The sequence below is a fragment of the Macrobrachium nipponense genome, chromosome 9 (genome assembly GCF_015104395.2).
Source record: "Macrobrachium nipponense isolate FS-2020 chromosome 9, ASM1510439v2, whole genome shotgun sequence".
In the NCBI taxonomy this organism is placed as follows: domain Eukaryota; kingdom Metazoa; phylum Arthropoda; class Malacostraca; order Decapoda; family Palaemonidae; genus Macrobrachium; species Macrobrachium nipponense.
Window position 1 is genome coordinate 9605373 of NC_061110.1, and position 12530 is coordinate 9617902.

The 12530-nt window shown below is 37.9% G+C and overlaps 1 protein-coding gene across 1 annotated transcript; it reads left to right on the forward strand.

Annotated features, from left to right (window-relative positions):
• Window positions 1-7682, forward strand: LOC135218369 (glucoside xylosyltransferase 2-like). The gene is made up of 7 exons (XM_064254625.1): window positions 1-130; window positions 995-1057; window positions 1852-1948; window positions 2480-2813; window positions 4054-4233; window positions 4814-4972; window positions 7326-7682. Exons 1-7 carry the CDS (start codon window positions 10-12, stop codon window positions 7494-7496), a joined length of 1125 nt encoding a protein of 374 aa, XP_064110695.1. The 5' UTR covers window positions 1-9; the 3' UTR covers window positions 7497-7682.
• The last annotated feature ends 4848 nt before the right edge of the window (window positions 7683-12530 follow it).

The window sequence follows — 12530 nt, forward strand, 5'->3', positions numbered from 1 at the left end:
ATATCCACAATGTACAAGATCCTTCGGGGACTGTCGATCGCAGTGGCCACAACAGTGATGGTTTTTTGTTTCGTTGGTGGCCCCACAGCTCCAGGACAGTTACGAAAACTGGGAAATTTCGGAGACTTAGGTGATGTATCAGATGAACAAGTGACATCTACTGTCACTGTATTTCGTCCAGAACAGAGAATAGAGAATAGAATTCAGGCACCAAAGGCTAAGCACTGGGACCTACGAGGTCATCCAGCGGAAACTGACAGTAAATAGGTTTGAAAGGTGTAACAGGAGGAAAACCTCAAAGCAGTTGCTCAGTGAAACAAATGTTAGGAGAAGGTGGAAAGTAAGATGGAAGAAAGAGAATACGAATGGAGGTACAGTAAAAGGAATGAAAGGGGTTGCAGCTAGGGACCGAAGGGACGCTGCAGAGAACATTAAGTGATGCCTTCATTGCATCTCATGTGATGCACTGTATGCACCGTCTGCCTGCATCCATTTTCTAGTCTTTAACTTTGCCTCTGTTCCCGTTTTCTTTCTTCAGTCTTACCATCCAACCCCACTGACTTACTTATCGGTAAAACTATGGGTTCTTTCCCAGCTCCACCTTGAGATCCTTGGACTTCATCTCCTTTACTTTCTGGATCTTTCTTACACGTTATCCAAGCACTCCGACTCCCTCTGTTCACTGCTGGAAGCGCTGATTGGCCAGGAGAAGCGTCCCAGTGCTTGCCTCGGCAGCCTAAATTTCTAAATTCAGACCCGTTTACCTATTTATGCCCTCAGGCGTAATCTTCATTACTGAACTGTGCTGGCTGAAATTTATACCTGCGAATATCTCAGTCTTATGCCTGTTGAGGGTTTACCATGTATGGTCTTAGATCGCTGTCTTATCACACTTATCACTCCTGTCGTTCAACCTTCAGACCGGGTAGTTCCTCTCGGGTACTTCTACGCCACTGTAATTACGAAGCCTTCATGAAAGTCTGTTTATTTCCAGTTTTCTCCAATGAAAGCCGCAGTAAAGAGGAGCTACCCCCATTCATCATCATCGTTTGCTATGGTAAGAATGTTCTCTTCATTCATGCTGATTCAAAGAAAACTGTACATCAAAGGGTCATTTACTTTTTTCATGAATAAGCTAAGAGTCCAGTCACCCTGATGTATAGTCTTCTGGAGAATAATAGGGTTTCTTTGATCAGATATGTTCTAGTTTTTTTTTAAAAAGGCAAGAATTGCTAATGTAGACTTCTCTGTAATCCACTTGCCCTGTTACAGTACTCCTGTAAAATAAGCTTTTGTATGGGAGGTTCAACAGTAATGTTTACACCTCAATAAAAAGACTCAGGAGTGTTACCAGTGTAGCTATATTGTGAGGGAATCTTGGATCACCTTCTGAACGTGTAAATTTACATCATTTTCATAACCCGAGATGTAATCGGGAGAGGACAAATAAGGTTCTTGAGGCAATTACAGATCTGAGATGAAAGTTTACTATTTCTGACCGTCAGAGAATAGTGGTTTGGGTAAAACATGCCTGCGTTGCTGTCTGCATTACCATATTTGAGTGCATCCACACTGCAGTAAACCATGTCATAAATACCCATCAGCAACTTGTTCAAACATGCGCACAGCACAAACAGGTTAAATAAAGTCAATGGCTCGCTGGTACTAATTCTAACTAGTACTTCATACGACCATCCAGCATCTATCAAGATTTATTCTCCACTTACAGTCACTGACTTATCTTCAACCTGTTTGGGATACATTCCCAATGTGTTTTTTGACGACGCGGTTACTGTAGTGTGGACACAACCGTATAAAAAAGTATGAAGAATACCATTTTTTTTTTCCTAGATACCGATAACACCCTGACTTCCTCCTTCAAACGGCAGCTGGGTCAAATTGCAGTTCTCTTGAAGTCGGCTGTGGCTTTGACATCTACAACCTTAAGGTAATCTGGCTTCACTTATTTCCTCAGATATGTCCACACTGAAGCAAAACAGCAACTCATCATCACATACATGTCACCAACAGACTGGAAACAAGTTCAACGACCATAACTGTGGAATTAATTTTTGGCGAAAACATTGGATAATTCTATGAGTACCAATAAGACAATGAAAGACATGTTTTACTGCAGTGTTGACACACACACATAGGCTAGTGAAACCTGTGACATCTCTGCACTGTAAAGATAAATGATCTGTGATGATTGACAGAGTTTTTATTTTAAATGTAACTATGATCATTTAAACTTTTGACATTAATAAAACTATGACACAAATTACGATTTCAAGATGAGATACAACTGTTCTCATCTTAGTACTACATTCTGCATTTACCCTATCTAGTTTCAAGTAGAAGTCACAATGATGGAATGGGCAATTTACTTCCATGTAGTGTCCAGATTCTTGTCATATGTCATTCAGGCACCTTTTATCCCCACTTTAAAGGCGTGGACTAACTATACAAGTTTTCCCAGATTCATTGTGGTAACAAGTTCAGACAAAGTCTTCGAGCAAGTACAGTCCATCCCGAGTACGTGGCCTGACGAGTACAGTTCTCGACTGGAGTTCGAAAGTCGTCCTGTCTGGTATCCACCAGACCGAACGGACATGAAAGGTCTCCTCAGGCCCTGCTCATCAGCTAGACTCTTCCTGGCAGAGAGTTTGGAAGATGTTGACGCTGCTGTTCTTGTTGACACAGACATTGTCTTCCTAAGACCCCCGGAAGAGCTCTTGAGGGAAATCTACAAATTCAACGAGACACAAGCAGCAGGGCTCTCTCCAACCCTGAGTCCCTACATACGTCGAAAAGTGGGTGACTATCTGTTGAGTTGTTGTGCTGATTGTTTGTTTGCATGGTGTTTTTACGTTGCACGGAACCAGTGGTTATTCAGCAACAGGACCAATGGCTTAACGTGACTTCCGAACCACATCGAGAGTGAACTCTATCACCAGAAATACACATCTCTCACTCCTCAATGGAATGGCCGAGAATCGAACTCGCGACCACTGAGGTGGGACGCCAACACCATACCAACCACGCCACTGAGGCGCTTGTTGTCGTGCTGACGTATAACAGCTCTATCCATGGCTTTCCCAGATAAATACATGTAATTCAAATGGTATGCTGACGACTTTACTTACTGGTTACAAAATGATGAAACATGTGATTCCCTTCTCATAATAAAAAGGTCAACTGCATTGAATACCTGATGACACAGTGAATCTCACCATTTAATCATTTTGCAATGCAAGCAATTTATATTCACGATTAGTGTTTTTACATACTGTTGTGAAGACATTAAAACAAACGTCAACATTCTGGACCGGCAATGATTGAATGATTGGTGATATTGACAAACTACCGTCTAAACAAAGGCAAAACGAGCGCTTAAAAGTATACAAACTGCTTCCACTATGCAATAACAGAAAACTTTTCTTCAAACACCTATGGTAAATTTCTTGTTGTTGACATTACAGATTTGGTAGTGCAACTTCTTTATATTCAATCTTTAGAGTAAACAGGAAACTGAACACAATAAAATAACTTAACACTCCTCAGGAAAACGAGCTTTCAAGGAGTTACCTCATAGTACAAAATACAAAAAGTCATTAATGTATAGTGGATGCACAAGCTCATGCTTAGCACTAGGAATAGAGTAGCAACTGTTATAGTTCTGTGTTGGACAAGTGGTTTTCGCACTTGGCTACCAATCCGGTGGTCCGAAGTTCGATTCTCGGCTCTGCCAATGGGGAAACGGAGGAATTTATTTCTGGTGATAGAAATTAATTTCTCGATATAATGTGGTTCGGATCCCACAATAAGCTGTAGGTCCCGTTGCTAGATGACCAATTGGTTCCTAGTCACGCAAAAATATCTAATCCTTCGGGCCAGCCCTAGGAGAGCTGTTAATCAGCTCAGTGGTCTGGTAAAACTAAGATATACTTTTCATCTCACAATCAAGACAGGTTATCGTAATACAGGAGTATTCCATGTAATGACTGCCGTGTGTTTATAATTGATAAAACCCCCATTGTCTCATTCCACCAGAAACGCATTCCCTTCCCAAAGCCGAGAGGAGTGAACACTGGAGTTATGGTCATGAACCTGACGAGGCTTCGAGCGCTCCCGGGAGGCTGGACCGGAGCGAATCTGAAGGCGTTCGACGACTACAAGAAGCAAATCTCAAAATATGCGACCAATGACATCATCAATATTGCCCTGGCTCAGGTATTTAGCAGGAATCGAACCTCAGCCTCTCGTAATTCTGTATTATCTTTTCCTTATAAGCTGTTATCTCTACATATGCCATAGCAGAACAAATAGTAATGTATTTAAGGCAATGTTCAAAAGGATTTTTTCACGGTTTTGTGAAGCGCATCTACACTGCAGTACAACATGTCAGGTACATGTTGGCAACTTACTGCATACATCACAAACAGTTTGAATACAAAGCCTGTGACTTATTGGTATTTCTAATCTGTGATTCATATGCTTATCCAACTATTTGCCAGAGATTCATTCTCCACTGAATGTCACTGGCTTGTTTTCAACCTGTTTGTAACATGCATGCAATAAGTTGCTGAAGTGTTTATGACATGTTTTAACACTAGTTTGGATGCACCTTTATATTCTAATCATTTTTCACAAAGCAATGCATTGCTAAGCTTGGAATTTTGCCTGAAATACCTGCATGAGATCTGTATTTCGTTCAAGCTCGGTTTTTCATGGGACAGTTATGTTTGTCTGTGTCTTTGCTGTAAAAAAAAGCAGCAGGAATATTTCTCTTTCATCCACAACACTTTTTCAGAACCATGGAATATTCTACCAGCTAGGCTGTGCATGGAACTACAACACTGGATCCTGTATGACTGGCGTCAACGGTTGTTTGCAAGCTGAAAAAGAAGGAGTGTTCCTCCTTCATGGTACACACGCTTCGTTTCTTAGTAAAAAGTTCTCCAAATTTCGTGTAAGGATAATTTGGGTCTATATGAAACAAAACGACAGCGCACTTGAAGATAAACTTCTTCCTTCCGCAAACCCATAGTTCTCGATTCCTTCCACACGAACAGAGCACCTCCCTAGCACTGGACCAACACTCATTGTCTCTTCCTACTTTGTCTGCTTGAAGGACATTTTCCCCCTTTTCACAGCTTCGTTCAGAGGCCCAGGCTGCTTTGTTTGTTTGTATGGCGTTTTTACGTTGCCCCAGACTGCTTTCCCCTTCCCCAGTCACTGTCCGTCTCATGCTACCATCACCCGTTGCATTTATCCATTCATCTTCTGGGTTCCACAGCTAACTTCATATATACAAACTGAAAATATCACATATATACATACATATATTAGTACATAAATTTCAGATTCACATCAGGATCGAACCCAAGTCTTTCAATCGGAAGACAAGACCGCTGCCAACCAAGCCACACAAGGTTGATGGAGGTCTTCGTCTTCTTTCAATTAGGTACAGCGGTATACTTGAGTTCCCCCTTCTGCTACGGCTCGTGTGGCTTGGCTGGCAGCAGTTCTTGTCTTTCAGTTGAAAGACCTGGGTTCGATCCGGTGATGTGAGCGAGTCAGAAATTTATTTCTGTTCCACACGTGATTGTGTGTTGCTTATTTCTAATATCTACATATATCTTTCAATCTCTACTTTAATATGGAAGGTTCAAAATACTTATTCGGTTCCTTGAAGATGATGGAGGCAGACGAGCCTTTGAAAGCTTGAAAATAAAAAATATACCCTCTTCTGAAACTTGGTGTTGTTTAGAGTGTGTGATATATATATATATATATATATATATATATATATATATATATATATATATATATATATATATATATCATTCAAGCTACAAATGTCCTTTAATATCTAAATTCACTCTACCTCCCAAATGATATATTTTCATATATGTACCGAAGGGGAATTTTTTAGTTGATAATAATTTCGTCCCCCCATGGGATCGAACCACCGTCCAAGTGGACAGGGACGAAATCAGGACAGTAAGTGACGCTATCCAATCTCTGTTGGCTGATTGGATAGCGTCACTGACTGTCCTGATTTCGTCCCCGTCCACTTGGACGGTGGTTCGATCCCATGGGGGGACGAAATTATATCACATAAAAAATTCCCCTTCGGTACATATATGAAAATATATCATTTGGGAGGTAGAGTGAATTTAGATATTAAAGGACATTTGTAGCTTGAATGATATATAAATGAATCACGGTTCGATGTGATAATTATTCATATATATATATATATATATATATATATATATATATATATATATATATATATATATACAGGTAGTCCCCGGGTTACGACGTTGGGGTCCGTTCTTGAGACACGTTGTAACCCGAAAATTGTTGTCAGCTTGAACATCATCAAAAATCCTAAGAAAACTTACTTTTAATGCTGTTTGGGTGCATTCAAAACTAATTAAACTGCATTCTTATTGCATTTTTCATAAAAACAAACCTTCAAATATTGATTATTTTGCATTTTGGTGTGTCATATTTCTTCTGCCAGATCAGCGTTGTAGGCGTCGTAACCCTGGTCAAAAATAATTTTCTAATGAATATAATTGAAAAGCGCCTTAACCTCGGTACGTCGTAAGCTGAACCTGTCATAGCAAGGGGACGGCCTATATGCATATATATATATATATATATATATATATATATATATATATTATATATATATATAATATAATATACTATATATATCATTAGTCACAAACACATCGTTTAATCTTTATTGGAGGTTAAATCATGTAGCCATTATGAGCCAATTTTGTTTATTTATAAGCTTATTTCTGCTTGTGTATAGGTCTATGGTTGTTTGTTTGTGACTGATTTTTTTTATTTATTGGTCTATAGCTAGTTATATATGTCTTTTGTTTTGCTTATAACTGTATGATTGTATATTTATAGGTCTATGTTTGTTTATTTATCGATCTATGGTTTTTTATGTAGTGCAAGTCTATGTTTGTTTATTTATAGTTCTATACTTGTTTACTTATGGATCTGTTTGGTTACTTATAAGTCTATGACTGTTTATATGTAGGCCTATGTTTGATTTATGGTTCTGTTTGTTTACTTATAAATCATCTATGACTGTTTATATATAAGCCTACATTTATTTATTTATAGTTCTGTTTGATTACTTATGTTTATGACTGTTTATATATAGGCCTATGTTTATTTATTTATGGTTCTGTTTGTTTACTTATTAGTCAGTGATTGTTTACGTACTCCTATGCTCGTTTATGTATGAGTCTATTAATGATGTTTCTTAGGTCTATGTTTATTCATTTTAGGCAGTTTACCGAGCATGGAAGGCCTACCGCTTCGAATCACCGCTATCGAAACTCCTCAAAGATATCGAACACAAGATAAAACGCGACAAGAAAAGCAAGAATTACTGCAACGAAGTCACAGCCCAGAAGCAGATGTTGACGAAGTCGCTCAAATCTCTCCTGGGGTTGTGAAACCAGGTGACTGGTTCCTGGTCCCTACTAGGGTTGCCGTTTTGAGGAATTTCGTCTACCAGTGTGGCTTTCTGGTGACATCTGGCAACCTTCCGTGGCTTTTCCGACCACAGGCCATGGCACTGAGGAATAAAATTCTTCACTTTGCCATTTTATGTTTTATTATGAAAATAGTTATAAAACATATCCTGCTTATTTATACAAAAGAATTTGATTTAAATCCTTTTTTTTCTTCGTCAAAAATACTGTATGCTAAACTAGTAATGTGTAGTTTTTTTATGTCTTGGGAAATAATTCTTCATCGGAAAATACGCATTCTAACCATTAAATTTTTCGTATTCTATCCCTTCAATCATAAACAACGTAAAAAAGAAGAATCGCGCATGGTAACACTGCTAAAAGCCAATGTTGTGAAGAAAAAACTTCCTGGTTCCTAAGCGCTCGCTCCACAGACACAGTTGTGGGTCCAACACACTTTACACTGTTTGTGAGGTGCAAAGCTTTATTTATTCCCTTCATTGTTCACTTTACTCATTATTTAGTTTAACTTATGTTACTTCAAAATGTTTATTTTAATTCGTCTCTATAATTATTCGCACTGGTAAAACTTCCTCAACTTCTTGCGCTGAATAGTACGAAAGAACATTATTTCACACCGTCTGCTTACGGGTTGCAAGAGCCTGTGCCAGCATAAGGCTGGCTTAATCTATCATCGTCATCATCTGTTCCATAACTCTATAAGAAGTCTATGAGTAAAAGCACGAAACACTGTTTAAGCCTGTTATAATAATGATTTAAGGTTGCAAATCACGAATACATTTGGCTTCAGGAACGTTTAGACCAACCTCCGATGTACTATACGTTTAAATGTTTTTTTGTCCCTTTAGTCTATTTGTTTTAAACCGAACAATCTACGTATATCTTTTTTGTGTGTTGGATGTTTTTTGTTTGCTTGACGAGAGTGCCGTTGAGTAAAAGGCAAAAAATCATGTAGTACTACTCTGGTATTTCAATTTCCTCGTGGCTATATATGTTATAAATAAAGTAAATAAAGAAATACACACACACACACACATATATATATATATATACATATGTGGCGGTACTGACTATTTGCGCACAGCTCTAAGGTAACGTGTGCCGACTTGGAGGCTATACTTTGGAGAATTAGACTTAGATGAATCTTTCTTACCTTGCTAAAATGTTCTTAATCTGTAATTAGCAAAAAGGGTTATAGTTTTGGATGAGAAATGAAGATTGATATATTCTAACATAGGTTTATTCTTCGCTGGGGTACTTATAAAAGTTTCCACCTTCTGGGCTCTTGGACTGATAAAACTGAATTGGCACTTGTTGCAATTACGAGTCTATAGGCACGAGGGAATTACACTGAGTATTGATTGTCACTTTTCACTGTCTATGGACTTGCACACCACACTTTGTACTTGTTCTTCTTCGCTGGATTCTTCTTTGCTGGACTCTGTGTTTTCTTCTTCTTTCTGTTCGGCTGCTGCACCACTCGCCTGTTCTTGCTCGTGCTCTCCCCCCTTTTCTCCACTCTGTCGTTTTCTTCTCTTATTATCCGTTTCGTGCCTTTTTCTTAAGTATTATTAAGTTATTGCCCTTTGGAATAACAACACTGTGCCACACTATTACAGTCTCGGCCCGCTACCTCGCTGACTCCGACAGCGTTAACTAAGCTGAAGCAAATATTATACCTACAAGAGGACTCCTAACTTATGCTTCTTGGAAATCATATTGAACCTTTAACTTAAAAAACATCAAAACTGAATGTAAACATGAGCAAATCCTTGATTAAGTAACGTTAAGGGCAACAATCAAAATTGAATGTAAACATGAATAAATTCTTGAGCAAGTAACATTCAGAGAAACATAAAAAAACTGAATATGAATATGAACAAATCCTTAAGTAACGTTAAAAGACATTAAAGCTGAATATAAACATAAACAAATTCTTGATTGAGTAATATTAAAAGAATCATCAAACTGAATTCAAATATGAGTAAATCACATTAAGAAACATGAAAACTAAATGCAAAGAAAAATAAATCACCAAAACAAGAAAACTGAAAGTTAAACATAAATTAGCCCTTAAGTCACATAAGTTATATAAATGCATGGTAGAAGCAAAAAAATTATAACTATCCAAGTTTACAGTATATGATTGGTACAGTCCTCTGTCCTATTCTGTCTAGGTGGATATCGCTTTCTTTATGGAAAAAAAATCAATTTCGTTCTTCGTTGACGACACTTGACTTCTTATTTGCTGCGACCTGCTACTTGGGACAAGTCCTGGGAGATAATATCCTTGTGTATTTGTATGCAATAACAAGTGTGTCCTTGACTTCCTACTGAGATAGTGTATTGTGTTCATGCAAATATTCATTGAACCTTCTTACTGTAATTCTGAGTAACCTTGTACATTAAACCTTATAACTTTACTGCTTGATACTAAAACAAAATTGGCAACTCTGTTAAAGGAACTGGTTAGTGGTTAATACTTGTAGGTTTCTTCTACTGTGACAACATTTAGTAAGTTTTTACCAATCAATATCTTGTTAGTAAGTTTTTATCAATTAATATCTTGTTAATAAGTTCTCATCAACTAATACATTGTTAATGAGTCTTCATCAATTAACCTTTTGTTAGCGAGTCTTCATCAATTAATATCTTATTAGTAAGTTTTTCATCAATCAACATCTAATAGATTTGAACAAAGTAAGTGTATTAATTATCCCTTCAAAATCATAATCATTTCTGAAACGAATTCCCTTATCTTAAAATCACTTAATATCTATCTTAACCATTTCATCTTTATTCTTTCAATTCTAAAGGTGTTCTTATGGAACAATTAAACTCAATAAACTTCTTGAAATTCTTATACTATGCCATGAACTGTTAATTCCGTACCCTTATCACTTAAATATTCCCCTTCAACTAAAAAAAAACTAAGTTCGAAGTTAGCGCGCATAACCCCGAAATTTTGCTACAAACCAACTAATTAAAGTAAGAAATGCAACAAATTAAAAAATTATTCCTAAATAAATGAATACATGGGAATAATAAAATGAATCATTGGGTTTGTCTTTTTTTTCACTAAAAGTGAATCTTCTAATTCTTAGGTTATACCTAGTCCTTCTTCTGGGACTTCTTCTGGCTTCTCCAGTCACATGGAGTTCTTCATCATCTTTTAATTCTTTTGACTTTACCCTGGTACTGGGTTTTAGTTCTGGTCCTTCACTGAAAAGTGATTCTTCTTTACCATAGGCTTTGCTTAGGCCTTTCTTCTGAAATTTCTTCCGACTTTACTTCTGACTTTTCTTCTGACTTCAGTCGCTTCAGGATTTCAACAACTTAGTCTTCTCTTGACCTTATCTTTATCTTTATCTGCCCGAAGGCCTTCTTCTTCGAATGATTTAACATATGAGAAAGGTATTCGATCATTCGTCCTTTTCACTTTTATCTTGTCTCTTGTACATCTTCGACCTTGTATGGTCCTGTGAATTAGTGGCTATCTTACAACTAATACCACTTCTTACTTCCTTCTTAATGTAGACTTTGTCGCTTATCTTTTAATCTACTAGGTTTAGCTTTACTTGATGCGTGTTCATCATATTCCTCTGTACTTCTTCCAAATTTTGTGTAATCGCTTGTGAATTACATACATTAAAGTTTCCGATTCTTATCTTCATAATGTCTTCAGAGTAAGTAGGCTCTATTGGCTGATTCAGCCATGTATCAGGTATCTGGGCTTATATCCATCAAAGCCTTTATGAGAGTTGCTTGTGTACTTGTATGGTACTTGGCGTTTTATGAATTTGGGCCAAAGGTAAATCGACGTCTCTGTCGGGTTCCTGTGTCTAAACTTCCTTTTTATTCTTCTCTTGTGAGCCGTTTCCAGCTGAGTGATACTATTGTATCGCTATCTCCTTCTACCTTGTAAACATTTCGAGTTTCTTGGACTAATGCGTTGTACGTCTTGATCCCATTATCTGAAGTAATGAGCCGTGGGCAACATATCTGCCTAGTTTCTTATAAAAAAGAGCGGTTGCACATTCTTAGCTACTTTACCAGTAATTGGTATTAACTCTGTATATCACATGAGCGGGTCAATACACACTAGTATCTTCTTTTACCTCTACACGTGGTACGAGGTTGAGTGCTAAAACCTATAACTCCTCCTTTAGTAGGAGTCAGTGGGATATAATAATTCCCTTGAGGTATTTCCTCGTTCTTTCTTCCCTTTCCAATGATGCGAATGTTGCAATTCTTCACATGAGTACTAACATCCTTGTGTTAGTCTGTCTCATCCCTTCTTAGGTGAGGTCTCATGTCATTGTCAAGCGTTAGCTGAACGACTTGGGTTCTTGGGCACTGAGGCGCTACCCATTTATGGAGTACACCTGTGAACTGACCAAATGGGTCATATTCGTGACGTCTATAAATTAATACGTCGTCTATATCATTAATGCATCTGCGGAACGTTCAACCCTTCTCCTCGCTTTCTTGATTCTTGGGAGCTAATTATCTTTATTCTCTCGCACTTGGAGATCATTTTTAAATCTTCATCTCTTCTGGTTCCTCTCATGAAACCCTTTTGCCGGCAAGGCTTCTTTGTATAATTGCACAGTAAATACATTTGTGCCACTGCGTATAGTTTCGCTTTGTTATTCGTCTCGACTTATCATATTCATACTATCACTTTGCAAAGCATGCCTTGCTCATGCGTCTGCCGTTTTATTTGTCTTTCCAGGAACCTACGTTCACCTCTATATCGTAGTCCTTGGCTGTCATAAATCTACGGGCTCTACCTTCGGAAAATTCGGATTCTTAACTTTCTTCTGCAGCTGAGTGATCAGTGCACATTGCTATCTCATCTGCCTCTGTGGGCCTAAATTTCCTACTGTAAGATGCTATAGACTGGTTGTTTATCAACGTATTCTTTTCATTTAGTACGCTCCTATTCTGGCACGGCTTGCTTCGGCGGCTAATGGAGTTTCTTTACGGAAATCT